Source organism: Kogia breviceps, chromosome 1 (assembly GCF_026419965.1).
Source record: "Kogia breviceps isolate mKogBre1 chromosome 1, mKogBre1 haplotype 1, whole genome shotgun sequence".
NCBI lineage: Eukaryota > Metazoa > Chordata > Mammalia > Artiodactyla > Physeteridae > Kogia > Kogia breviceps.
Window position 1 is genome coordinate 188,326,202 of NC_081310.1, and position 27,460 is coordinate 188,353,661.

The 27,460-nt window shown below is 54.2% G+C and overlaps 1 protein-coding gene across 2 annotated transcripts in view; it reads right to left on the bottom strand.

Annotated features, from left to right (window-relative positions):
• Positions 1–6,074: 6,074 nt before the first annotated feature.
• PAX7 (paired box 7) overlaps positions 6,075–27,460 on the bottom strand; it is a 100,158-nt gene continuing 78,772 nt past the window's right edge. For both annotated transcript variants that reach the window (XM_059054347.2, XM_059054336.2), the window contains exons 8-9: positions 13,074–13,320; positions 6,075–6,190 (exon numbers count right to left, since the gene is read on the bottom strand). In XM_059054347.2, the coding sequence (XP_058910330.1) occupies positions 6,075–6,190; positions 13,074–13,320 (363 nt within the window). The remainder of the gene's footprint in view (positions 6,191–13,073; positions 13,321–27,460) is intronic.

The window sequence follows — 27,460 nt, forward strand, 5'->3', positions numbered from 1 at the left end:
AGGGCAGGGCTTTACCTGAGAAAGCACATTTGACTCATTCCGGGGGAGAGAGTGGAGGTGACTGGAGGCTTGGATGCACTGTCCCCGATGCCTCCGGGAAGTGACTCTCTGCTCCCTGCCGTAGCTGTTGACGTGATCAGGGGCAGGAGTGACTCTCTGCTCCGTGTAAGTCAGTGACAGCCTGGGGCGTGGACAGAGCAGAGTTCCGGAAGCTGTATTCTTGGCAGGACTAGACATTCTAGACTTAACTTTGTAACAGACAGGATTATACTCAGAAGCCCCAGTCTCTGTTCTCTGTTTCCCTCCCCATCTCAATGGCTCCATTTATCTCCTGTCTAAGGAGACTCTTTCCTTCACTAGTAAACTTTCTCAAGGAAAGGCAGTGAAACTCACCCACCATAAGGTGTGCCTGACAGATGAGACCAGGAACAGAGATGGCTATGTTATGTAGCATTGCTGCGGCAGTAGCTGACTGATACACTTATCTGATTAATACCCATTCTTCTCTTTTCTCTTAGGTACAGAAAACTGACTTTATTCTGGATAGTAGCGTGCCTGGGCAGGGGACTATGTTTCTCAGCTTTCCTTGGAGTTATAAACAAAGCTTGTTGAGTGGGATCCATAGGAAAGCTCCGTAAGAGGGGGTCAGAGAACTCTCTGGGGGTCCCCAGGGGCAGGTCTGTGTCTGGAGCAACTTGGCATCCTACACTCAGCACTCGGCACATTGTGTTGCTTCCCTAGCACCAGTGATGGACAGCTCCAGCCACCTGGGCACTCTGGGCTGCTTCAAGACCAGCCTTTGGCTCAGTTTATTGTCTTGGTAACCTGGAAGGTCCTTAGATATCATCTAGCCTGCTTTTAAAAAAGTGTACTGAAATAAGGCCTGAGAAGGGAAGAAAATGGTCTCAGGACCCACAGAGAGTCATATGCAGAGGTCAGGATAGAACTTGACTAGTTCTTAACTCTCCCCCATATCTTCCTGATTTCCTGAATGACAATTGCTTGGTTGGGGTGGTAGGTAGGGAGACAGACCTGGGGTGAAAGGTAGTTGGGAGCCCTGGTTCTGACATAAACAGCCTGGATTCCATAGGGGGCTGGTACAGAGCTCATTCTGCAGGGATTCTATGTGGAAAGGATGCTTGGCAAGCCTTCCAATCGGTCTGAACTTGGGAAGAGAACTTGGCTGGATTGGATGGACTCAGGTCCTTCCTTCCCATCCACCTTACCAATGTTTCACGTACACTTTCTCCCCAGAACTCCTCCACCTCGCTGCTGCCCAGTTCAGATTACCCACTGGGATGACACAGGTGCCCTGGTGTAGAGCCAGGGGGACACACGTGGAGTAGATGGTGCTGGTCCTGCCCAGAGGCCCTTTTACTGGGCCAGCGCACCTGTCCCCTAATTGATGTGAATGTTGTTGCTAAGGGCTCACTTCCACACTTTTCTCTGGAGAACTGCCTTCAGCCCATAGGAGCCACTTTAACCAGAGGTGCTTAGCCACATAAGCCCCTTAGCCACCTTCCACATCCCCGGGGGCAGCCAGCAGCCAATGAATGACTGAACTGCACAACAAGAGTCCCCCGGTCTTAAGGTGAGACCAACTCCATGCTATGATTCACACTCCAGCGCTCCCCGCAGCATCAGGTCGGGGCCAGATGCCAAGCAAGACCTCTTCTTTGCCAGCTCCTTCCCCTGCCCTATCTTGCTTCCTTTACTCCCTTATGGATTCTTCTTGAGGGCTTTCCCTCAATAATTCACCTGCCCAGAATCTCCACATCAGGCCCTGTTTCTAAGGCAACAGGTAAGCTTCTGAGCTCTCTCCCACCTTCCAAATTTTACATACTGGGACGTGACCACAGAGGGTTCTAAGTTTAGTGGCAGGAAAATTTGTCCCGGTGAAGAGAACTGAGGCTTCCCCAGAGAGATACTTGAGAATGGCATCCATTAATCAAATACTGATGACGCTTTCGCTATGTGTCCAGCATCTGCTTAGCACTGGGGGACCTGGTGGGGTGCAAGAGAAATGCAGTTCTGACTGCTCCACACCCTCTAAACTAGGTCAAAGCTCTTGACCGCCCCCAGCCTCTTTTAAGGGCAGCTGCACCATGACAATCAATTGAGTACACGGAATCTTGGAGATGCTTTTAATTTCTTTTTAATGTATATGTAACAGTTACGCCTGAGTTACAGAGGAAGCGCTTACAAGCAGGTAGTTAAAGCGAATGCCAGTTTCTCTTTCTAGTCTACTACTTCATATAGCTGAATAAATTATGGTGTGATTATATTTAAACACACACCTTCGCGCCCACACACGCCCACGCGGACACACCACTCACACTCTCATGCACACACACTCACTCCCACATGGAGGAAAATGGCTGTGAGTCAAACACGGAAGCAACCAGTTACTAGGAAGCAGGAATGATCTAGAGTGCTATGCAGATAGTTCCCAGGTAGGGGATTGGCCTTGTTAGAGCTGGCAGAGAAAGCATTCGATACACAGATGTCTCTGAGCGTTTCAAGATGGCAGCTGAAGGACCCCATTTGGCCTTGGTTTGGTGTCTCTGCAGGAGGGGAGAAGACGTGTCGACCTCAAAAAGCATCCAATAGTGAAGGGCACATTTGGGAGCTTGAGGAGAATATCAGCCTGAGAGAGGCCCCAGAGCATGTCTTTTGGGGGCCATCATGGAGTTTCCCAAGTCCCAGGATCCAAATCTCAGAATTCTTCACCCGTTCCATCTCAAACAGCATAGAATTTCGGTGGAGTGATCGGTGTCTGGGACCCACGGTGTTCTCAAGCCATTGTCAGATTGGAAATCTGACCTTCTCGTTTTTCTTCTGGGCAAACCTCTCTCGATTCTTCTCTCCTTCTCTCTCATTCCTCTAACTCTCTTCTCCTTCATGTTCCTCTGGCAAAAGAACGGCAAATGTAAATCAAGGAAAACGTAAGAGTATAAAAGCATAGCTTGGTTCTTACATATCACTTCTTTTTTTTTTTTTTTTTCCAATAGCAAGAGAGAAATACCAAATGAAAAACAAAGCAATAAAAATGAAAGAACCCAAGAGAGCCCGGAATGTATAATTTGAAACACACGATATGCAGATATATCCCTACAGATGGTCCCTGGCACTAACACGACACGCACTGTGGGGGGTTTCGTTCCTTTTTAGTGTATATATATATATATATATATATATATATATATATATATATATATATGTATATATATATATATATAAAGTCAACTTCCTATAAACGAACAGCACATCACCACATTTCCAACTAATGTACAATGAGTTCAGAAGAGGGGCCCCCATAGATAGGACCAACCAACAGCTACTTGTGATAAGTTGGGGGAAATATCTTTTATTTTGCTATGGAATCTATTTACAGGGATGGATGGGGATTGTTTCCGGACTGGCCTAGCCACTGGGATTCAGGCCTTCTTCCTCAGCCTGTGGTCAACCCTCAAGAGTTTGAGACCTTGTAACTCTCATCCAATATCTTCTTTCTGGTGATGTTGCAAGCTGCCAACACAAGACTGAATTTTATAGACTGAGTTCGCTAGACACATTAATACACTGGGTTTTAGGAAAACCTGTCAGGGTCAGGGTCTCTTTCTGAGGAGGGTGGAGCCCCTGGGGGAATAAGACCCATTTTCTACCAAGATGGTGGCTTGGGAGAACTCCAGAGACAGTGGACGTAATGAGAAATCATTTGGTTTATTCCCATTTCGCCATGGGGGGCAGATACTTGTCATTGGTCCTAGCATTGGAATGTCACTTCCTGGGGGGTAGGGCTGGGTGGTTTTGATGTCACCTGCCTGAGGTCCCTGCTCCTGGGTAACCTAAGGAGGCTCAAAGGATTTCTGAGACAGGTCTCCAGGGGGAAAGATTGACCATTTAAGGAATGTGGATGAAGATTGTGGTTGATCTTAAGGAAGAACTGCTTCCTGGCTGTGACAACTACAAAAGCATGGACCGGGTCACCAAAACACAATACGCCCTTCCTTTTTGTCCAGAGCGTGAAGAACCCAAAGTCTCCTGCCATGGATGCTCCCACTGAAACCTTGGCTGAACTTGATGGGCCATACATGTCTGGGTGTCCACGGCTACCAAAGAGTCTGTTCGTCCCCAATTAATAATAGGTTCCTCAAAACCAGAGATACAAGCCACCTTGGTCATGGTCCAGGACAGGCTTGATATTACTGAGTCTGAAGATGAGAAGCAGGTGAGCATTTGTCACAGAGGTGAGGTCCATGCAGGAAAGTGTCCTAGTATCTTGCCAACCCAGCTCCCCAGTAGGGAGGAACTCAGGTTGATTCTCAAAGCAGCAGCCCTTCCCTCTGGGAGTGTCTTGTTGGCTGAGGGCAAGAGGCATGGGTTGAGCAAAGAGGTGGCCTCGGGTGCCCAGGTAGGGCCAAGCAATTTGGTCCGGTCTTCGTGGATTCAGTGCTGTGTCTCCCATCTCAAGTGCCTTTGACCCAGCAACACTTGATACAGGTGATCTAAGTGTAGACTAAAATGATGGCGATGGAGAAGATGAATATAATTTTGCTCAACAGGTGAAGGTGGTGAAAAGTTCAAGGGAGGCCGCAGTCAGGGGCTGGAACCATTCCCCAAAGGTCTCAACTTGTAAAGAGAGGGGAGCTTGGGAGAGCAACTGGAGTGGCCAAGGAAGGCAACTTTGCCCTCTTCTCCAGAACCTTTGGTGTCCCCCTCTGCCCAGGGGTGGTGGCTCAAAGATTGACCACATCTCTGCACCCAGCTGTGCTGGATCAGAAGACAGAGGCATCTTGGCTGAGAATGTGTCAACACTGAAAGATGCACACTTCTGGGTGGGAGAGGGACATGCCCCCCCTCCCAAATGCCAAGGAGAATCTGATCTCGTCTGTGGGGCAGGCAGTCCCTGATGATCCAAGAACCCTCCTCCAGAGCTCCAAGGGAAGCTGTCTGCACCCCCAGCAGCTTAAAGGGACTCCCGGACAGATGGAGGCCCCATTCCTAGAGGGTAGGGCATGCAGGGGATAGGCCTGGGTCTCTGAGGGAGGCTCTGGTCTCTGAGGGAGGCTCTGTGAGAAATCGAAGCTCCATGGGCTGTGGACTTGGAGGCGTAGAGCCGAAGCCTTTGGCAACAAAGGTTTGCCGCCCACAAGCAGAGGGGCCCCAGTTACAGAAACCCCTTCTGAGCCTGCCTCTTCACCTATGTGTCCTCAAGACTTGATCCCCTCTCCCTGCCATCTGATTCAGTGAATGAGAAAACTGGAGGTTCTGTAGGCTCCCCAGGACCTAAGTGGGGTGGGCAAAATTGAAACTGGGGCTTCAGTCTAAGAGCCCAAAGCTGCTTCCAGATGCCTGGCTTGGGTCCTGGTACCCTGGCTGGCCCACTGCCGACAAGCCCCACCCACATGGCTCCGCCCCCTGGCTAAGCCCGTTCCTGGTGGTCCCAGTCCCCCTGCCTGGGCTAGATTCCCCCCTCCACCCAGCAGAGGTGTGTGGAGAGGGTCCTGAAGTCCTCAGAATTCCTGGGTGATTCCCTGGGAATGCCCCAGGGCTAGGATCCCCCCTTCTGCTAAAGTCCCAGTGTTCAGAGGAGGAATGACTGCGGTTCTGGCCCTGAGCTGGAGACCCACCCGGGAGGGCCGGGTCCCAGCACTCCCAGCCAAGAGCGGCCCTGTGAGCTCCACCTCCTCCTCTGGCCAGGGGACCAACTGGAGTTGGGTCCAAAGGGCTCCGGGACGCCATCCCAGACATCAACCTCCTTTGGGTGCTCAAGGTACTCTATTCAGGGTGAGGCCACGACAGGATGTGGCTGGGGGAAGACTGCAGGCTGACTAGAGACCCTCCTGGGGGGACAGTGAGGGAGTGGACTCCAAGGGGGTCACTCCAGGTCCCTAATCACAGGCAAATGGTGGATGGGCTGTGTGTCTCCAGAGCACTGGCCGTGAGAAGGGAATGGGCTCCTTTCCTGGCCTCCTGGGACCCCAGGGCGATGGAGGGACTGAGTCTGGGAGGCTCAGGGATCAGTAAGAGTTAGGCTGGGACTTGGGCTGGGGCAAGTCGCCCCAGGGGCCCTAGTAGGCCTGGCCAGTTTCCACAGGCAGGAGTCCCAGCACAGCCGAGTGCTCCCCGAGCTTCATGCGACGCTGTGTGGAGAGGCTCACGTTTTTGGCCAGGTAATCAACAGCAGCTGGAAAAAAAAAAAAAAAAAACAACAGATAAACTCCTAGAAATTGAGGTTCTTTTTGCCTATTATTCAATCTGCCCCAACATCCATCCATCCATCCATCCATCCATCCATTTCTTCATCAAGCTCTTTCTCTCACTTCCTCTCCAATCATTCAGCACATATTTGCTTAACACATTATTTACCCAGCTCTTTCGTGGATTCTGTAGGGAAGTACAGAGGGTATCACATTGTTTAGTGCAGAATTAGTTCCTCTTTCCAACAGGTCTCCACCTATCCCTGCTCTGGGGGACATCCAGGGAGTCCCCTGGCATCCAGGTAGTCATGAGAGCAAGGTCCTTCTGCCTGTTGGACCCTAAGCCCAGCTCATGGATGAGGCAAAGCAAGACCTCGTACTCAAAAATCAAAGGAGATTTTGCTGGGGAGCTGAGGGGTCCACGCAGGAGGAGGAGCGAGGAGCCTGTAACGCAGGGAGTTGAGACCTTCAGCCTTGTCATTTCTGGTCACCCAGAGGACAGGGATGAGAGTCTGAGGGTGTGTACTTGCGTGTGGTGAACCGTGGAAACAAGAATCTCTGGGATGTAGCAATGGGCACGAACAATACTTGCACACGTACGTGTGCCCCGATGTGGGTGAATGGTGTGCACCTGCGTGTGTAGAAAAACAGTGAGAACACCTGTGCGTGTACAGGTAACTGCACAGGTGAGTTCTACCTAAGCCAGGTCCATGTGTCCGGGTGAGTGCGTGTGTGTGTGTGTGTGCAGGTATGTCTACATGTGTTCTGTCTTGACTGTCCTAATTGTGCCTGCCTGGGGCTGCAGCAGAAATCATCCCTGACCAAATGACTTGACTGGCATGTGACCAAGGCCTCTTGAAAGGCACAGAGATGCCACCTCCCAAACCAGAATCTGTGGCTGTGGTCAATCCAACCCCCTGGACCCCTCGGATCCAGAGGCGAGAGGAAGATGGAGGGGGGACTACAGTAGGAATCACGAGGCCTGGCCCGACACCCTCTCTGTCACTTGCCCACTGAGGGGCCCTGTGACACTCCACATGTCTCCCCAAAGTTGGGGGCTCCTGCCTAGGATGGGTGGGTAGAGCCAGGAGGTGACGGGCATGGCTGCAGGGCAACAGGGGAGGTGAGATGGGCTGTAGCAATAATTGAGCTCCAGTGGGACTTCCCTGGCGGTCCAGTGGTTAAGACTCCACGCTTCCACTGCAGGGGGCTCAGGTTCACTTCCTGGCTGGGGAACTAAGACCCCGCATGCCACCCGGCATGGACAAAAAAAAAAAAAAAATTCTAAAAAATAATGGAGCTCCGGGAGGCTGTATTGCCTAGGGGCTCAAATGACCTAGATGCAAACTCTGCTCCTGTCAACTCTCAGTGTGTGATTTGGGACATACCATCTCACCTTTCCAAGCCTCAGTTTCCTTGAAAGATAATAATAGCACCTCGGCTGAAGGGTCATTGGGATTAAATGAGAAAATGTATATAAAGTGGTTAGCTAGTACTGTGCCTGGCACATAGTGAGATGGATAGATGTGGGCTCCTGGGATTGGGGCTTAGTAAGCAGACATGCCCTTTAATGGTGGCAAGAAGGAAAGGAACAATGAATGGGGCAATTCAGAGGCCCAGTTACCTCCTGCTCATGTGGCTTTGGGCAAATCACTTTGCCTCTCCAGTCCTGTTTCCTTGTCTGTAAAATGGGGAGAACAAATTCCAGCCTCCTCAAGGGCTGTTATGAGAATCAAATGAGATAATGGTCTTTAAGATGCCAGGCACAGAGGGCTCAGGGCAGGGCCCCCTAGATTCCTAAAGGATATGCAAGAGCCCTGGGGTCTTTCTGGAGTGTCTGGACCCTGTGCCCCTCAGCTTCGCAGGCTCTAGGGCCTGAATCGGGCCCCCTGGGTGCTGCCTCTGAGGTCATCCAGCCTCCAGGCTCCCGGCAGGTAGGACAGAGTGGTGGTGGCCTGCCTTGCCCTGCCTTGGATCTGGCCCTTACTCTGGGTGAGGGTGGGAAAATCTCCCATCTCTGGCCTCAGGGGGACCCGGCAGCTGTGGCCACACCATCTCAGCTACTTGGAGCCAGTTTCGTCTGGGCTCCAGGTCCTGCCCACGAGGAGGCCTCACTGTCAGGGTGATAATAGGAAGGGGAGGAGGGGAAGCTAACATTTCCCCAGAGCTGGCTCTCTGCCAGTCCTGTTTTAAGCACTTTATGTGCGTCGTCTCATTTAAAATTCTCACAACAACTCTGTGAGGATCATCCCCATTTTGCATATGACAAAACTGAGGCCCTGCCCTGAGAGACTGCATAACTTGAAAGATCCCAGGGCTCCTAAATTATGGAATCATAATTCAAACGCAGGCAGTCTGATGCCAGCTGCTAATCACCCCCCACAACCGACCCCTCCCAGCAGCCTCCTATAGCATCACCCTTGTTCGTGTACAGGACTTCAGAGGGTATGGAACACTCTATACCCCAAAGCCTGCAATGGCCCCATTTTCTACTTCAGGAAATGTTAAGTGACTTGTCTAAGGGCACAGCTCTTCGTGCAGGTGGAGCAGAAAGGTCTGGCTTTGAATAACAATGATGGATGGGAACCACTAGGTACTAGGCGGACAGAATCTCATCTGATTCTTTCAACAGTCCCACGCTTTAGATACGGTCGTTCCCAATTTTACAAACATGGAAACCAAGGCTCAGAAAGATGGCTGGCCCAGAGGCACGCGCACGGCACGTGAGCTGGAGGAGCCTGAATTTGTCCTGCTTGTGCCTCTGGCCTCTCTGTCTCTTCCTCTTTAGCCTCTCCCTGTCACCAGCCACGGCCCTGCGCACAGTAGGTGCTCGTTGTCAAGATGAGCAAGGAAACACCAAGCCAAAATTTACCTACGACCCAGCCTCCTTCAAGGGCACCCGCCATCGCGCAGAGTCTGCCTCTCCGTGGGGTCAAGCCGGGGTCCGGCGAGGGGCAGGGCTGTGACATTTCTCATTATGGCCTCTGTCAGTGGCCCTTCCTGTCCTTCTGTCTCTCCGCTTCTCCCCTCCTTTGCCTTGCGCCTGAGCCTGGGCTCTAAATGGCTCAAATTAGATTAATCGGGAGTTGGCAGGAGAGGTGGCAGCGATGCCACAACCAGTAAACAAATCTCAGCCGTCAGCGTCTCGTCAGCCCGCGGCCCCAGAGGAGGACCCTTCTAGACACAAATTCTTATTAGACTTGTCAGATCTATTAAAATTCTTTTCACACTTCTGCGTTCTATCAGCCCTGGCCTCTGGGAACACCAGGGCTGTATTAATCTGCCATGTGCCCCGTCTCTGCCCCCCTGCCCCCACCCCCTTTAGGGACGGGGAGAGACGGATGGATGGACGATGGCAGGGAGCAGGAAAGGAAGGTGTGAAGGTGTCCCTGGGAAGATGAGAGGCCCGGGAAGAGGAGGTGGACTCCGCTGCTTAAGAGCTTGGCCCACGTGACTCCAGGCACACCCGAAAGTGAGGCTTTCCGCGGCTAAAGGTGTGGCCGTGTGCACGTCGATACATACCACCGGGTGATCTCAGCAGCCCATCTCTCTGGGATCCCATTTCCTCATCTGCCCAATGGGCATAATCCTACACCCTGCACAGGGTGGCCGTCAGGATGGAATGCCAGACCCATAGTAGGTGCTCAAGAAACCATCATTTCTCCTTTCTTTATACACGTACATCTTGTACAGTTCTACCTTGAAGCTATGTATAGACATACATTAGTGAATACCCACAGAGGAATAAATCTCTGTCCATGCATAGGTGCATGGGAAGTTGTGCACATGAATCCACAGCCAGGTGGGTCAAGGTGTGCATTATTACTCAGGATCTTATACAGGTTTGTGGTTTGGCCCAAAGAGAACTAGGTTTGAAGTTCGATGACCTGGAGTCCATCGTTCACTTTCTGTGTGGCCTTGGGGAAAGTTCCTAGTCGCTCTGAGCCATAGCTTTTGCATCTGTAACCTGAGGGCAAATAACCTGGGCTATTTGAGGATTACACGAAATGAGGAACATGCATTTCGCCCAGTGGGCTAGCCTCATGCATGGGACAGATGTGAGAAGATGACAGGTGGCCCTGGGCATACACAGCACGGCTTGGAACATGAGGCTCTCGCACGTGGGCTGTGGGAGCCCAGTCATTGGTGGGTTCGGCCACCCGTGAACATGGGGCAGTGGTCTGTGGGAACACCGTGTGTCCCTGGGCTGTCCCAGGATGTCAGAGGTGAGGGGGATGGTACCAGGGGGGAAACATCAAGACGATGGGGTCTAAGCCCTGGGCCCCCATTTCACAGATGGCAAAACTGAGGCTCAGAGAGGCAGGTGACTTGCCCATGCCGTGGTGGTGGAGGGGAAGACTCTCCCTCAGACCCCTCCCAGCCTGCCCCTGGAGCCTCTGTGGGGTGGGTGGAGGGGCATGGGGTCTGAGTTGGGAGGGCAGGAGAAGGTGTCCCAGGAGGCGCTCTGAGCGAGCCTGGAGGAGCCAGGGGAGCAAGGGTGGAGCTAGAGGGGGAGTGAGTGGGAGGAGGGGGGCCGGAGGGGGGATGGGGGAGTGAGTGGGAGGGTGAGAGGGGACAGGGGAGGAAATCACTGGCCAGCTTTTCCCCAGCAAAGGGGAACAGAACTCCTTTCTCGCCTCCTGGGCCCTTTTCCTTTTGATCCCCCCTCCTTCGCGGCCCCCGTGCTGACTTTGGGGTTAATTTTATTTCCGAGTTGGGCAGGCGCCCCTGGAGTGGGGCACAGGGCTCCGGGTGTGACTAACGCCTGCCCCAGGCCAGGGCTGCCGCCGCCGCCGCCACTGGAGCTGCTCTAAACTCTTTATCAAGAGCATGTGTGTCCCGCTCCGTGCCCGGGAACACGGGCTGGGGCAGGGGGTCACCCTGGCCCCTCTGGAAACACTCCCGTGCACATGTAGGCACCCCGCTCTCAGATATACAAGCACATGTGTGTTCTGTGACCCCATGCACACACATTCACACAGACACAGTTATACACACAGACAGAATCATGGGTTCACACCCAGATGCACAACTGGACACCAGTACACACAGCCACACCTCTGCACACGCTCAAGCAGACCCACACCCGTATGAATACTCTGCACATGCTCCCCAATACACACGCTTACACACGCCAGCGTATGTACCTGCTGAACACACATGTACATACTGCCCCACATATTTGTACACTTACACACACCCCTACACACATGCACACATATTTGTTATACATTCCACATAGCGACATAGGTCAAACACAGGCACCTACATAGACGCTGAGCCACATGTACACACTCCAACACACATACATATGTGTTGTAGCCACATATACTCACATGACCAAATGTGTGCAGGAGTGTTCACATACAAACCCACATGCAACCACGTGGCACGTGATATGCTCATTTACACTCACACGTGTGTCATATACACATACACCCACATGTGCCACTCACACAGTCACATATATACATGTAAACGTACTCACCTATACGCAAGATGTGTGCGCTTACACGTGCGTGCCGAAACACCTCCCCACCCCACCCCCCACACACGCTGTAAGGTATCCATGATGCATGTATTCGCACTCGCCCAGATACACGTATGTGAACACGCACATATACAGGGAAGGGGCTGGGAGGCGGAGGCCGGCACAGCTGGCCCTCATTTAGCCATGGAGGCCAAGGCTGCGTGAGGAGGGGCGGGTGGGTGTGGGCTTAGGAAGCGGAGGTCAGCGGGGCGGGTCAGGGCTACCGTGAGGGCAGAGAAGCCCAGAGAAGCCCTGGGGCTGGAAGGTCACACCCTCTTGTCACATGCCCTTCTGATTGGTTTGACACCAGCAGGTGATGCCTTTGCTGGGGGGCGGGGCAGGAGGAGCAGCCTGTGATCTCGGCTCCCCGGGCTGTCTTGACCGGCCCTGCTGCTGCCCCATCCGTCCGTCCGTCCATCCCTGTCCAGCTGGAGGCTGTGACGCAGCCTACCTTTTGCAGCCTTTGGTCTGAGCGTCTGCCGTCTCTGCCCCCAGGCCAGGTGCCAAGGGTGTGGCAGCTGGGATGGGTACCTGAGACCAGCTCACGGTTTGGGGAAACCAAGGCTGAGGATGGGGGCAGGGGAGAGAACTCACGACACTGCTTTGCCCTATAGCGGGGGAGGGGCGGGGAGAAAGGGGCAGGATCTCTCACACGGGTGGCGTCGTCTGACACGGCCGCCACCTGCACACCTGGCTCTCTCGGAGCACTGGGAATGTGCCTGGGGCAACCGGGGAACTGAATGTTACCTTTTGATTTCATTTAATCCAACTTAAATTTAAAAACTGAAATTTGCTTTAATTTAGTGGTTGGGAAACTTTTCAGTATATCTGGAACAACTTGGGTGTGTAAATCTACTTCCTCAGTTGTAAATTTGATGCAACTTAAATGCAGATCAAGTATTTCCAGTGAAAACAGCATCTGAATGAAAATAGGCTGGATCTCAAAGACAGTGTATGAAAAAAAAGAATGTAAAAAAAACCCTTATTACTAATTTTGTACGGATTACGCATCGAAATGATGACCTCTTGGATATACTGGGTTACGTAAAAAATGTTAGTAGAAATCATTCCACTTGTAAGACGTGGCTACTAGGGAATTTTAATGACATTGGGGGCTCGTATTAGGTTCCTATGGGGCAGCGCGGCTCTAAGACAGTAGTAGTGTCTCAGCATCATCTTAGGACAGCCGTTCCGCCTTCTTGGAGCTCAACTTCCTCACCTATGAAACGGGCACCAGCACCCCAGCACCACCTTGCTGTTCTCTACAAATAAGCGGGAGGTCCTTGGAGGCAGGCAGGGCAGGGAGAGGGAGGGGGACGCCCAGGGCGCCAGGCACTCACTCTGGCCATACTGGCCGTACTGGTAGCCAGCCACGGGGTCCACGCTGTAGCCGGTGGTGCTGTAGGTGGGCGGGCAGTAGGACTGGGAGGTGGGCAGGCTGTCTCCCGGCTTGATGGAGTCAGCCCGCTGGCTGCAGCTGGCCGAGATGGAGGCGGCGGAGTCCAGGCCGCCGTGCAGCGGAGAGATGGAGAAGTCGGCCTGGGGCTGCGGCGGCACCGCGCTGGGGTTGCTCAGGATGCTCATCACCTGCGGGGAGACACCGTCAGGGCCGGCGCCACGGCAGCCACGGGGGGGCTCAGAGGAAGGACCTGGCGGGCGCGAGTGTGAGGTCCCTGCAGCCTCGACATCCGCCATTTACCTGGCTGGCTTGCCTTTGTGGGTAAGACGGTTAGAGGTTCCTCCGGTCAAGTCCTGGCCCACGGAGCCTCCCTCCACTGAGAGCTTTTGGGGACAGGGCAGGCATAGCTCCCCTCTCTATTCCTGGGCCTGGCTCTGAGGGGCACCTTATTTCTGTCTGCTGAATGCATACATGCATAAATGAATGACTGAATGAATAACTGAATGAATGAACCAGCTAACGATGTCTCTCCCATCAGACTGGGTTGCCCCCATCTTCCAACACAAAGGTTAAAGACTCTGGATCTGTCCAGCTTTACTCCCCCATCCTGTGCTAGGCCTACTATGCTCTTGACTTTGAGCTGTTGCCCCTGCATGGCCAATGCTTTCAAATAGCATTGATTCTGGCAGCTCCCGGATGTCTGTGACCATCACGCCCTTCCTGCTTGGCCTGGTTTAGCAAACAGGAACTCACCATCAGGGCTGGCAATCCCAGCTGACAGGGTGCGGCTTGTCTCTAGAAACTCAGCTTAAAAACCTGGTGTTGGTTCATTGGCGTGTTCACTTATTCATTCAACAAACGTGCATTATGATGACTATGGCTCTAGGCCTCAGGCCGGGCCCTGGGACTTCAGAGGATGAAGAGCCATGGTCCCTGACCTTGACCGGAGGAGTCTCTGGGTCTAGTGGGGTGGCAACTAGCAACAGATCATCAGGATATGGGGTGATGAGGAGCATGGTAGAGGCAGCCGAGGAGGCTGTGGGAGCCCAGAGGGCACGCAGGCATCCTGGTGGCCCAGTTACTGGAGGGAGAGTGGGAAAGGCGGCGCAGGCAGCAGGTGCAGGCGGGGTGAGGTGCAGGTGGGGTGTCCTGGTCAATCCAGGAGAGATGAGGGGGCGGCGGAGAGAGAGGCAGCCCTCGTGGACCTGACTAGCAGGGCCCGGGATCCTGATGACCTCCTGGTAATGCCACCCTTTATGGGGAGGGAGGACCTAGGGCCGGGTGGTCAGTCTTGCTGATAATCTGCTCAGCACGGAGCCGAAGGGCCATGCTGCAATCCATGCTGGGCACACGGTGTGTGCTCTCTGATGTCCCCACCCAGCCCCCTGGGGAGAAAGCAGGCTTCGGGCATTGGAGCAATGATCTTTTTGCCAACTAGACACCTTGTGAAAATTTTCACCTTCCCATTTTTGACCCATCTCTGCCACAGGCATGAGGCATGGGCGGGGTGGAGGACATGGTGTGGAATCCTCAGGCCAGGGGCAGACACTGAGCTCCTCCACTTACTGGCTGTGCAGCTGCCAGGGGTGACCTGTAACCCCTGTGACCGTCCCCATCCTTAGAGTGTGACTGGGTGGTTGAGACGGGCTCTGTGTGTGGGACGTGCTCAGGTATCAGCAGCCCCAGATCCTCTAATCCTCCTCTTCCCCTTCTCCTTACCTTTCCCTCCTCTTAGCAACAAACTCGTGTGACTCTCCCGGTGCAGAGCCCTGCAGGGAGGTGTGGGGTGGAGCCACGAGGCCCATTTCTCGGATGGAGAAACTGAGGCCAGCGAAGGGCTGCGGCTTCCCCAGATCTCACAGCCGTTCTGCCAGGGAGCAGTCCAGGCCTGACCCCACTCCCCTGATAATGGCAAGTCTGACTCTCCAAGATGGGTTTTAACCATGGTAGGGGTTCTCACTCCAGATGTCTGTTCCGTGGCAGCTGCTGGTGGGGGTGTGCAGGAGGGTCCCTCACCCCTGGGGGGCCTGGTTCCTCCGGAATGCCATGAGCACAGCTTCCCCCTGACTCTTCCCACAATGTACCCAGAATGCTCCCCTCAGCCCTGGGGCTCACCCCTCTTCTGTCCTTTCTTTCTCCACCCTCTCCCAGAGCCAAAGTCCAGGGCACCAGGCCCGCTGGGGCCAGACTTTGTCTCCACCGCAGCTGGTGGGGTTTAGGTGGGACTTCATGGGGTGTCAATCCAGTGAGATGACAAAGACACACGGGGATGGGTCTGAGAGAAGGAGACCCCTGGACTAGTCTGGGTGTTTTTAGGGAGCTGAGTTCTCCCAAACTCACTCTTTGTTGAACATACTTCCGAGGCCTCTTTCATGGCAGGGTCCACCCAGGGGTGCTGGGGTGCTGGTGAGAGGGACCCGGTGAAGGGGGTGGTGTGTGAGGACGTCTGACACCGCTGAGCTGGGTTTGTTGCTCTCTGACTGTTGAGATGGGGTCCTGGGTCTGAGGAATTTGCTGGTATGTGTGTTTGGTGGGCCTGGCCGGGGGGGTGGGCGCGGTACTCAGGAATCGCACCCTGCCCTGGGGTTCGGAGACCCGATTCTCTTCCAGGTTGCCTGTCAGTTTCCCAATCTAGACCTCACCTTCCATCTAAATTAAGAAAATCACCATCACTTCATTCCCTACCCCATATAAACACTAACCCTGCTCTTCCCTTCAAGGAGGCCTGGGCCCCAGGAATAAACTTAGAGGCCCAGGGAAAACACAGAGGCCCCCATTTCTCTTCCTTCGAAACGACAATTGTGGGGCTGGGAGACTCTTGTGAGGGTTTGTCAGCTCTGGTGAGACCCCAGTTTAATCCTTATCTCCTGCCCAGCACCCAGATGCCACCCCCAGAAAGGATGGGATGGAGGGGACAAAGCAGGAGTGGTTAGGGAGAGGAGACGGGTGCTTTGGGGGATGGGCTGGGAGCTGTGCATAGACCCAGTACTCATCCTGCAAGGCAGAGCCCTATAGCCAACTGCCACCAAATCTGACGACATGGCTTGAATTATCCGTGGCTCCTCAGACCTCCCAGATAAACAGGGCAAAGGCTCCTTGTGACTGGACCTCTACCTGCCTGTCCCAACTCCTCCCACCCATTCCTACCTTGCACTTTATGGCCCAGCTATCCCAAACCATACAGTGTTTCCTGAAGACATCCTTCATTCATTCACTTATTCGTTGATCAAACGTTTCACAGACTGCTACTATGTGCCAGGCTAGAGATAGGGCTGGACTGTAAACTCTTTGAGGGCAGGACGGAACTGTGTTTCATCCGTCATTGCAGCCTCAGTGCCTACATTGTACCTGCTACATACTATAAGCTCAGAAAATCCTGTTGAATTCATGCATAGTCACTTAGCAAATATTTACTGAGCACCTAATATGTGCCAGACACTAAGGCAGGCACTGAGATACAGTAATAAACAGTAGCAGCTCCATGACCTCCTGGAGCTGCCAGTCGAGTGAAGGAGGCTGACAACAAATAAATGAACAAAAACTCTCATTTATGATACTGATAAACACTATGGAAGAAAAATAGAGGATGTGGAGTAGTCAGGCAAGACCTCCCCAGAGAGGTGAGATTCAGCAAGACCAAAAAGAACCAGCCAAGGGAAGACAGAGCAGAGAGTTTTCCAGGCAGAAGAGTCAGCAAGTGCAAAGGCCCTGAGGTTGGAACTTGCCTAGCAGGTTTGAGACATAGCAAGGAGGTCAACGATAAGAGTGAAGATCCTCGGAGCTGCAAGACTTCCTGGAATGCTTTGTCAGAAGGAGCCCATGTGGTGCCCACTGGCTTGCGGGGCTTGGACCCTGGGTCATTAACAGACAGCTCAGAATCAGCTCAGACCCAGGGAGCTCTCCCTGTGATGGGATTTGTTCAATGGGATTTGCCCTGGAACAGCAAATCAAATCCACATCTGGGATAGGTGTGAATGGGGGACGTGCAGCATCTGCCTGCTCTCTTCCCGAGTGCCTGGAGGCCTGGGGGATGAGGGCTTCCCTTGCATCCAACCCCTGTCTCAAGGCATGACCACTTCCAAGCCGATGGGCTTGGACCCATCTAAAGAGAGGTGGGAGAGGGGAGCACTGAATGACTTCTCCAGCAAATGGGCTATTACCCGTATTCTGCAGATGGGGAAATCAAAGCACAGGAATGTGAAAAGGAGTGCCTGAGATCACACCGCCAGTAAGTGGCAGATCTAGGATTTGAAGCTGGGTCTCCCTGACCCCTAGCCGTGTTCCTTCCCCCCAGCAAGCTGTGTTGGAGAGCACGAGAGAGAGAGGCCCTCAGCAGCCCCGACGCACAGAGCCCCGCAGGCCTATGTGGCCCTCGCCGGCCTGTGGCTGGCCCATGGGCCCCCGGGAGTCCCTCTTTGCCCGAGGAAGCAGGAAGCATTTGCCCAGAGTTAGGGGCCCGGCTGAGGTCTGGGGCCTGCAAACTTTTGAACTTGAGGAAGTCCTGGTCTGATGCGGTAATCCACCCCCTCAAGTATGCTAAGGCCTCTCCCCCGGTGGGTTTTACTTTTTTCCCCGGTGACCTTGCTTTCACTAATGTATTACTTCTTGGTACGTTACCGTTACTAACTCAAAATCAATACCGACCTCCACATCTGTAAGGTTTTATCTGAAGGCAAATCTCTGGGCTGTCTGTCAGGCTGAGTGACAGCCATCCCTTCCTCTCCCCCTCTACCCGCCATGCGCCCCCCCCAAGCCCCTTCCTCTCCCTCTGCTCTAAATCAGTCCCAGCCTCCACCAGACTAAATCAATAAGGGGCCGGCCTCACCCAGCCACCTTCTGCCGCCGCCGGGGAGAGGCTTCTAGGTTTGGGGGGTTGGGGGCCGCGAGAACCAAGCAGCAGCCCCCCTTCCACATCCTCTGCTCACCGCCCCCTCCCCCCGGGACGCGCCGGCGCTCCCCTACTTTAAAAGAAGGGGATGGGAAAAATGTAATTAATTCCCTCCGTTCCTGAGCTGGCCCCGAGGGCCTGGGACAGAGGAGGCTGAGCTGTGAGATCTGCACCCTCTGTGATAACCGAACGTGGCTTTGGGAGCGAGGCTGCAATTAGAAGGGGTGATCACCATCATCGGGGCTCCATGGCCAGGTTCAGGGTGGGCGAGTGGGCCCGTGGCGGGATGCAGAGCGGGGAGGGAGGGGCAGGGGCCGAGACTGCTGAGGTCAGGACGGTGGACCTGGAGATGAGACTGGGGTTAGAATGAGGCCGAGGACCATGGGCCCAGCGAGCAGGCAGCAGGTGGGGAGCCCCGCCTCTGCAATGCCAGAAGGGGACGCTGAGGCCTCAGAGGGACAGTAGTTTCACCAAAGGCACTCGGCCAGTGAGTGCTCTGAGGGGCTTCCTTGTAGCATTGGGGGCCAGGATATCTGCATGAGCATCCATGCTCTGCCGCTGACTAGCTGTGACCCTGGGCAATTTCTTTAACCTTCTGGACCTCAGTTTTCTCATCTGTATAATGGGAATGATAGTAATTGGAGCTACCTATAGGGTTATTGGAAGGATTAAATGAGTAAATGCACGTAGGACGCTTACGCAGTGCCGGGCACGTTATTTGTTCTCGGTAAATGTAAGCTCTCCCCCTCCTCTTCCTCTCCCCCCACCTTCCACATGGATTAGATGGGACATGGCTTGAGACAAGGCAGACCCAGGGACCTCCTCCCTGTCAGGGACCCTGTCTTTTCTATCCCTTCTCCCCCATGGGGCCTGGCACACAGTGGGTGCTTTCTGAATGGAGCATCACCCTGCCTGCACTCTGGCAAGGGAGCAAGGTGTGTGTCAGGTGGACAGGTCATACCCCTCTGGGGGATGGTCTGGGGAGGCCCAGTTCATGGCCAGCCTCGGTCCCCAAGGGTCCCTGAACGTGCTTATTTGTAGAGAGTGGCGAATCTATGAAGCCTCCAGCTAAGAACTAGTGAGGCCCAGAATTCACACACCTGCACAACACACACACCGCCCAGAGCAGCCCACACCGCGCCCCGACAGGGACACACACCTGCATCCCAGAAGGCGAGACAACTCAAAACACCTCTTCTCCAGATCACCACATGGCTTTTCACCAAAACTCCAATAAACTGTCATGATAAACTTCACGTACGCCCACCTACCCTTCTTAGACTCATCGGTGCACTTTTGTGCACACACCTGCATGTAAGCACATCTAAATACACACATGAAAGCTGGGAGGCACCTCGGAGATTGGCACATCTTCAGAGGTGGCGAAACGGAGGCTCAAAGAGGGCCAATGGTTTGCACTCGGGCAGAGTTGTACCCGCGAACTAGCAGCAGTGTAGCCGTTCCTGGGGTTCACTGTTATCCCTCCTGCCGGCAGGCTCCAGTTTGGCCCCCAAATGACTGGCTGGCTTGGCACACCAAGTGCCTTGATCTCCAGGCCTCAGGTCTGACTGCAGCTCTGCTTGGTCCACCCGCTTACTAACTCATCCCCCTGACTTCCAAAAGAGCTGAGAGGGGCATGTTTGCGGGGGTGGGGGGGACAGCCTGTTCCCATTGTCAGGGAGAGAAGGTAAGGGCACAGCTTGCCAGGAATGGAACACAATTTCCGTCTGCGTTACATGAACTATGTCTCTTTGGACCACAGGCTGTCCCAGGCTGAGGATGAGCTGGGGAAGCCCAGCTCAAGACTTGCCCTGGTCTCTCAGGGTCTGGGGTCCGAAGTCCATCTCTGTGTGCAGATAAACCCCGTAAGTGCAGGCTAAGAGCTGGGGAGAAGGCACAGGGCGGCTCCCCGGGGGTTTCTCTGCTCAGAGACTGCTTCCCCATGTTGGCTGCAAAGTGAAATCACCTGGAGAGTCTTTTAAAATGTTGATGCCAGGACCCCACCCCTTAGAGCTGCTGATTCGTTGGTCTGAGGGTCTGGGAATCGAGATGTTTAAAAGCTCATTCCTCCAATGATTCTAGTATGCTGCCAACTATGAGAACCACTGCTCTCAGACCATCACCATTATTGCTACACACACAATATGACCACACCTCCGCACCCACGTGGGTGAAATCACGGGCACACACACAGAATACACACAGACACTCCTACCGGGATAAGCACAGCATTATACAGACAAGCCAACCTGGACACACAAAGAATGAGACATGTGAACAACTGCCCGCCCCTACGCCATCCACACACTTCACAGATGCACACGGGCAAACAGACCTACACACGCCGCACACCACAGAGACACGTCACACAAACGCACACCCGCCCATCCCGCTGCCTGTTCCCAGCTCCACGCTGGGATTAGTGCAAGCGAGAAATCACCCACCCGGATAGCCGCCCACCACCGCTGCTCCCCCTGTCTCGCGCTCAATCCTCTACTAAGAGGATCTGGGCCCCCTCCCCTCTCCCTGCCTCCTGCGGACAGCGGTAATGGGCTTCGGGTGCCGACTTTGAGCATCCGAACAAGATTTCCAGCAGGTCTCCCTGTCGCCGCCCCCGACTTCGCCTTCCATCTTTCTGCTTGTGGCCCTCGCCTGCCACACCCTCCACCAGCCACATCTCACACAGCAGCCCCGCGCCAGCCAGGAGAGCTGGTGCCCAAGCAAGCACCCCTCCCCTGCCCGACCCCAACCCCAGCCCCCTGATTCCTGTTCCCCTCACACTTGTCCCCACCCAGTCTCCCATGAAGGCCATTCTCGTGCATGAGCACAGCACCTTACAGTTTCCGAAGCCATCTCCCTTTAAGCCTCAGAACCATTCTACGAAGCGCTGTTACCCCATTTCTCAGATGAAGAAACTGAGGCTTAGGAGGGCTCACCCAGAATCACCTAGGGGATTAGTGGCAGCATTGGGGCAAGAACCCTTGACCCCTGACTTTTAGTCCAGTACTCTTGCCCTGCACTGGCTGTGGTCTTCACTTACCATGTGTGGCTCTGGGGCATTCTTTTTTTTTTTCTTTTTTTTTTTTTTTTCAGTATGCGGGCCTCTCACTGTTGTGGCCTCTCCCGTTGCGGAGCACAGGCTCCGGACGCGCAGGCCTAGCGGCCATGGCTCACGGGCTTAGTTGCTCCACGGCATGTGGGATCTTCCCGGACCAGGGCACGAACCCATGTCTCCTGCATCGGCAGGCGGATTCTCAACCACTGCGCCACCAGGGAAGCCCTGGGGCATTCTTAACTCGGTGTGTGTGTGTGTGTGTGTGTGTGTGTGTGTATTATATGGGAGCATATGGGGGATACTGCATGTGTGAGACTAGTGTGGGTGTGTATGCATGCAGGTGCACATGAAAGTATTGTGTGTATGTATATTTGAATTTTGCATGTGTTTGTGAGTCTGTGTGTGCATGTGTGTGAATATGGTGTGTGCATGTGTGAGTCTCATAAGTGCACGCATGTACACATGAGAGTACGTGTGCAGGTGTGAGTTCTGTATGTGTGCTCCTGAGTTCGTGTGAGAGTACTGTGTGTGCGTGTGTGTGAGTATCGTTTGTGAGTCTCATGTGTGAGTGTTGCGAATGGGTACAGCACATATGTCTGGGCATATGTCCAGTCTGCCCCTCTAGCTGATCTCGCCCAGGGCACACACTGGGGCTTGGGGACCTCAGAAGCTCAGGGGGCACTCGGGAAACAGCTGGTCACTGACTGTCATGTCTGGCCAGGAGGGCCCTCCCCACCGCCAGAGTCCGCCAGCTTCTCTCCTCCCTCCACGTGAGAGTTCCACAGACTGGACCCGAAAAGACTCAGGAGTCAGGCTCTGTTTGATTGGAGAGGAAAGCAGGGAGGATAATTTCCACAGAGGAAGGATTCAGCCAAGACTGTGGTAAGAACCTCCTGGTGTGTGAAGGGAGACACTCTGAGAGATGGAGCCAAAAAAGGGCATCACTGAGAGAAAACTGTCAGCCCTGCCATGGTCCCCCTTTCTGCCCTGGGCACAGACCGACCTTGACCTTGGATTTGACCAAGAGCTGCTAGAGGCACATTTGCTGTGCTCTTCACACAGTAGATGTCTAACAGATAGTTTTTGAGTGAGTAAATCCATGAATGAATGAATTTACTTATCTTTTATCCCCAGCACAGGGCCTGGCACAGAGTTGGGTGGATGAAAATAAACGGAAGGTCCCTCCTCTCCCCTCAACTCAGTGGCTTTCAGAGCCCCCTCCTCACCCCAGGGGTCCTTGCCGGCTTAGTTAAAGGCTGTTTTGAAAATGGGGGGGTACACAGAATGACTTCCCACTCATTGTCCAAGAAGCTAAGACTCTCTCTCTCTCTCTCTCTCTCTCTCTCTCACACACACACACACACACACACACACACACACATTTCCAGTGTTTGGTCTACAAGATGTCAACCTCCAAATATCTGGAAACATCTAGAAGCATCTAGAAACACTGGTGGGGCAGGGGCTGACTTTGGCTTCCCCCTCCCTAGGCAGATCCTGGGTTGGCCCAAGTCTGAAGGGGTCTGTGCCAGGATGGGTCCAAGGGCTCCTGGTCCCTGGCGGGTGCTGGAGCTGATGGGGTGTGGTGGGATTCAGAGACCATTTCTCATGGCGTGAAAATGGCGGATGGGGATTAGCGCAACTCCGCTCTCAGAGCGGCGGTGGGGTTGGAGAAGGAAGGGGCCGATCGCCGGGAAAGATATGACTATTTAAAGATAATGATTGCATAAATTTAATTAGCACACTTTCACGCGGCAAATGGCCGTTTTGTAATTAATGTATCTGGCCTTACTAAGCATGAAAGATCCCATCTCCTCCCCCTCCCCTCCAGCTCCCCCTCCGCTGCGGCCCTAATGAAAGACAGAGAGCAAGTGACAGAAACAGTTTGTCAGCGGCTCCAGGTGTCAGGGGCCTAATTGGCTGAGCTGAAGGGAGGAGGGGGAGCCCGGAGGGCTGAGAGGGGGAGGGAGGGGGGGGCCTCCTTGACTTTGGCCGGGCCCAGGTTGGGAGAGGAGGAGGGCGACAGGGTGGCCTGGGCTCTCGGGCCCCGTGGTGTGGTGGGAGCCCTCCCCCTTGGTAATTACTGGAGACGAGGATGCAGATTGGCCATGGCAGGGAGTGAGTGGTGGCAGGGAGGCCTCGTTAGTACCTGGGCAGACAAGCTGGCACGTATCACAACGCGTTAGGGACCCACGGCCATGATGGCTCAGGCCCTGCTGGTCCTCTCCAAGGAGCAAAGTCCCTTCAGTGGAAAGAACGAGCGAAAAAAAGGAACAAAGCTCAGTGTCCTCTTGTATAAAACAGCCCCTGGTTATCAAGAGGCTCACAAGGAAACCTGATCATAGCCTTCCATAATTAAGCACCTACTACGTGCCGAGCACCTACTATGGGCGGGCAGCACTGCCATTCACTCCTTACCACAGCTGTCAGAACAATGTGGATTTTCATCTTTCTAGAATTGGAATGCATTTCACCATCCACAGCACCTTGCTACGGCTGTGGTAGCAACGACACCAGCTGTGTGCAAAGGTTTGGTTGAGGTCTTCTGAGAAGATCAAGAAAGGCCCAGCAACAAATCATCTTAGGTTCAATGAAATATGGGTATTGGCTGTTCCATGTTACAGATCAGGAAACTGAGGCTCAGGGGAGCTAAAAAAACCTCACCCAAGTCTGTACAATCAGGAAGTGGTAGACTGGGACTTGAACTCGGAAGGTGTAACTCCAAAGTCGATTCTCTTTCCAGCATCTATCTCCGGGACCCACTGCAGGGCCAGCTCGGCACCTTTCCTACACACATGATACCACCCCCTGCAGGCTACCTAAGGTGCTTGCCCAGGCCCCACAGGGAAGTCTCTTTGTTAGGCGGGTATAGCAGTCAATGGCAATAACGCCCCCCAAAGCTAGAGCTGCCTGGTTTTCTTGTAGGGTGAGCAGGTAACGGGGTCAAGAGGGTTCCAGCCGCCATGCCTGACCCTTATGCCGTGGCCGCCTTGGTGGCTGTGTCCTCTCCCACCTCTCTGAAAATGACCCTCCACCGGCTTCACCAGCTGCCCTCTGCCAGCCTCAGCCGCCAGCCCCTGCCCCAGCCAGCCCAGCCCCTGCCCAGTTTTCTTGCAGGAAGGCAGGGCAGGGAGGCCTTGAGCCAGCCTCGGCCGGGTGGAGCAGGGCCCAGCCAGCCCTCGCCCGGACCAAATTCAATTTCGAAGTTTAATGAGTTTGCAGAGGAGCCGGGTGAGCTCGCTGACGCCACTCCTTGCCGGCTGGGTGGTTCCGGCCCGGCCACCGAGCGAGCAGCGGCCCCGGGCCGGGAGAGCCCTGGGCTCCATCGAGAGTGGCGGGGGCAATGAGTGAGTGAAAAATGTCAGAGCAAATTGCTCTTGACAGCGTTAATATCTGCACCTCATAGCAATAATTACATGTAAATAAATAGCAAAATCACACTCAGCTGGAGGCAGCTTGGCGAGGACAGACGATGTTAAGGACCAGCTGGGGACCCGGGATGCTCTGCTCCATCCTTTTCTTTCCTTCTTAGAGTCTCTGCTCCCCCCTCACCCTCAACCAGATTCTTGCTGTAGCACAGAGCAGGGACCTCAAGATCCCGGCCACCCGTAGTAGAAATGGAGGGGGAAAAGAAAACATGTGGGTCCCCCTGTGTTCTCATCCAGCCTGGAGGAACAGCTGGACCAAGCACCCTCCCAGCTGCTTTCTCTCCTCTCCCCCTGAGCATATTATTTCGTCTCCGGGTCTCTATAGAGAGAGGCCTCTGAAATCCACATCTCTGCCCTGAGCTCTCTCCTGGGAAGCCCCCTGGCCTTGACCTCCACCCATCTACCCTGATCCAATCCTCCTCCTGCACTCCCTGTATCTGTCCACGATTACATCAGCCTCTTGGTCACCCAAACTCCACACGTCCAGTCATCTTTGCCTCTCCCTCAGTTTCAACATCCATGATGTCGCATGGCGTCACGTACCATGCCAAGTCACGAGAGAACACGGCACAGCTTCCTGGAGTGTCGACTTGCCCTGATGCCAATTAATTTTATTGTGATGGTCAACAAATGTAGCTCCACAGTGGCAAAGCATGCAAAATGAGCCTGCATTTTAAAGCTACTACAGAAAAATCTGGTACAACCCCACCCCCAGGGCCTTGGGGGAACACACTTCGGACTTTGGAGAGAACTTTGAGAAGCCCTGTGTGCAACCAGAGTTGCCTCTTGCCGCCATGTGTGGAGGCTGCTGGGTTCGGTTTTGTTCTTTTGCCTGTAAAAGCAAGGACCACGTCTCATCCATGTCTGGGTTCACAATACTTAGCAAAAAGCCTTCGGAGGTATTTGAGGGAGGAAAGAAAAGAAACAAAAGGGAAGCAAAGGGCTAGGAGGAAGGGGAGGAGGGAGGACAAAGGCATCGGAAGGTGGGAGATAGGGGGGAAGCTGTCGCCCAGGGAGCTGACACTCTCCAAATGACCCCAGGGATGACAGGTAGCTGGATTGAACTCGGGGTTCCACTCTCTCCTCCCCAGAGGGACCCTGTTCTCCGGGGATCCAGCCTCCCTCCCACTTCCTGTTGGCCCTGTAGGGAGTTCCCAAGAGTCAGGGCTCCTCTTCCCCGGGAGAAGGAGCTCAGAGGGCCGGCCCTCCAGCTACTTCACCACCGGGCCTGCCTGGCCTCTGCACAGGGAAGGCAACGCAGGCTCCATTCTTTGCGAAACAAATATCTTCTCCGGAGCAGCCCCTGCATCCCACACCACCTTGTTTAGCTCACCGACTAATCCACTTATCGAGGATAAAGCGCCTGTGAATCCCCATTTGATAAAGGCGCCACAAAATTAGCAGAAACGTGCCCACGGCTCCGATGTACCAAACAACAAGAGTCTGGGGGACGGTCACGGAGAGATGCCGTCTCTCTGCAGGCCCCAGGCTGGGAGAGATGCGGGAGGAGACAGCAGCTTTCTGCTGGCGCTGCCGGCTGGGAAGGCGATGCCCTGGGTTATTTGAGAAGGGGGTTGGGCAAGGTGGGGTAGGAGCCAGAATGGAGTGCCCACCCCATCCTCTAGCGCATGCACCCCAGTGCAGCCGGTTTCCCAACTCCCAGTACAATCCAACTCCGTGACCCTGTGCTGACTGCGCTTCCAAAGGTAACCATCTGTAATCCCAGCTAACAGGCTTCAGTGCTTACTCCATGCCAAGCAGGGTCCTAAGCATTTCCCGTGTTAACCGGTTTTCTCCTCACAACAGCCCTGTGAAACAGGCACTGCTGTCATCCACATTTTATAGATGAAGACACTGAGGCCCAGAGAGGTCAAGTCATTTGCTCAAGATCACACAGCTGGTAACCACCCATCCCAACTGGAGAGTTATTATCTAAAGCTCGCCCATTCGACCACGACCAATTTGAACTCAACCTGCATCTCCAGCTGTGGTCCCCAACTCCGACAGAAGTCCCCAAGACCACCTGGCAGTACTGCCAATGATCCACGGTCCCCTCCCCTGCCACTATGTATAAGAGTCTTCAAATGGCTGAAGCCTGTATGCCCCCTCCATGGTTTGATGACTGTCTAATTCACCTCCCGGGGTCGCTGTCAGAGCCAAAGTTGTTCTTCTATGCCCTATGTCCACCTTTAGTGCTTCTGCTATCAGGGCTGTAGGGCCCTCCCAGCAGGCTCCCAGAGGTCTCTCTGCTTTGCCCCAAGGGGTTCCAGGCCCTTTGCTGACACAACCTCCTAACCATGGCTGCAGGATTATGAATATCACACAGATGAGAAAACGGGGACTTGCATGAAAACTCAGCTCATCTGAGTTTAACTGGCTCCTCTGAGGGTGGCTTTGAGGAAGGGTCAAGGAAGAGGGAAAAGCAGGAGGGGATTCTGGAAGGTTCGGTCCCTATGCTGCCCACACACCCACCAGCTCTGGCTTGGGGAAGAGGGGCAGGTCCCAGGCCTTGGGGGTGGGGACATTAATCACAGGGGAGCCCCTGTCAGGGTGGCATCTGGAACTAAAGGGAAACACTCATCGAAAGGCCAAGACTTTTCACCCTGGGCTCTGGGGGCTTGGAGACCAAGCACTGCCACACCAGGAGTCCAGGGCTGGGAGGAGGGCATCTGGGGTTCAGGCCTGGGCTTGAGAAAAGGTCCCTGCCATGGACACCTGGACCATAGGGGAGAGAAGGAGCATGGAGAGTAGCTGGGCTCTGGCAGGTTCCCATGTCCCACTGGTCCTTGGCAGGAACCCAAGGGAAAGATCCTTCCCTCCCCAAGGCCACACAGCTAGGAGGAGGTGGGGCTGGCGTTCAAACTTGAGTCTGACTGCAGAGCTGGGTATGTGTCTCCCTCAAGCCCTCTGCACCTTCCCTCCTCCAGCTCTGGGGTTCTCCCTCCTGTCTCGGGTCC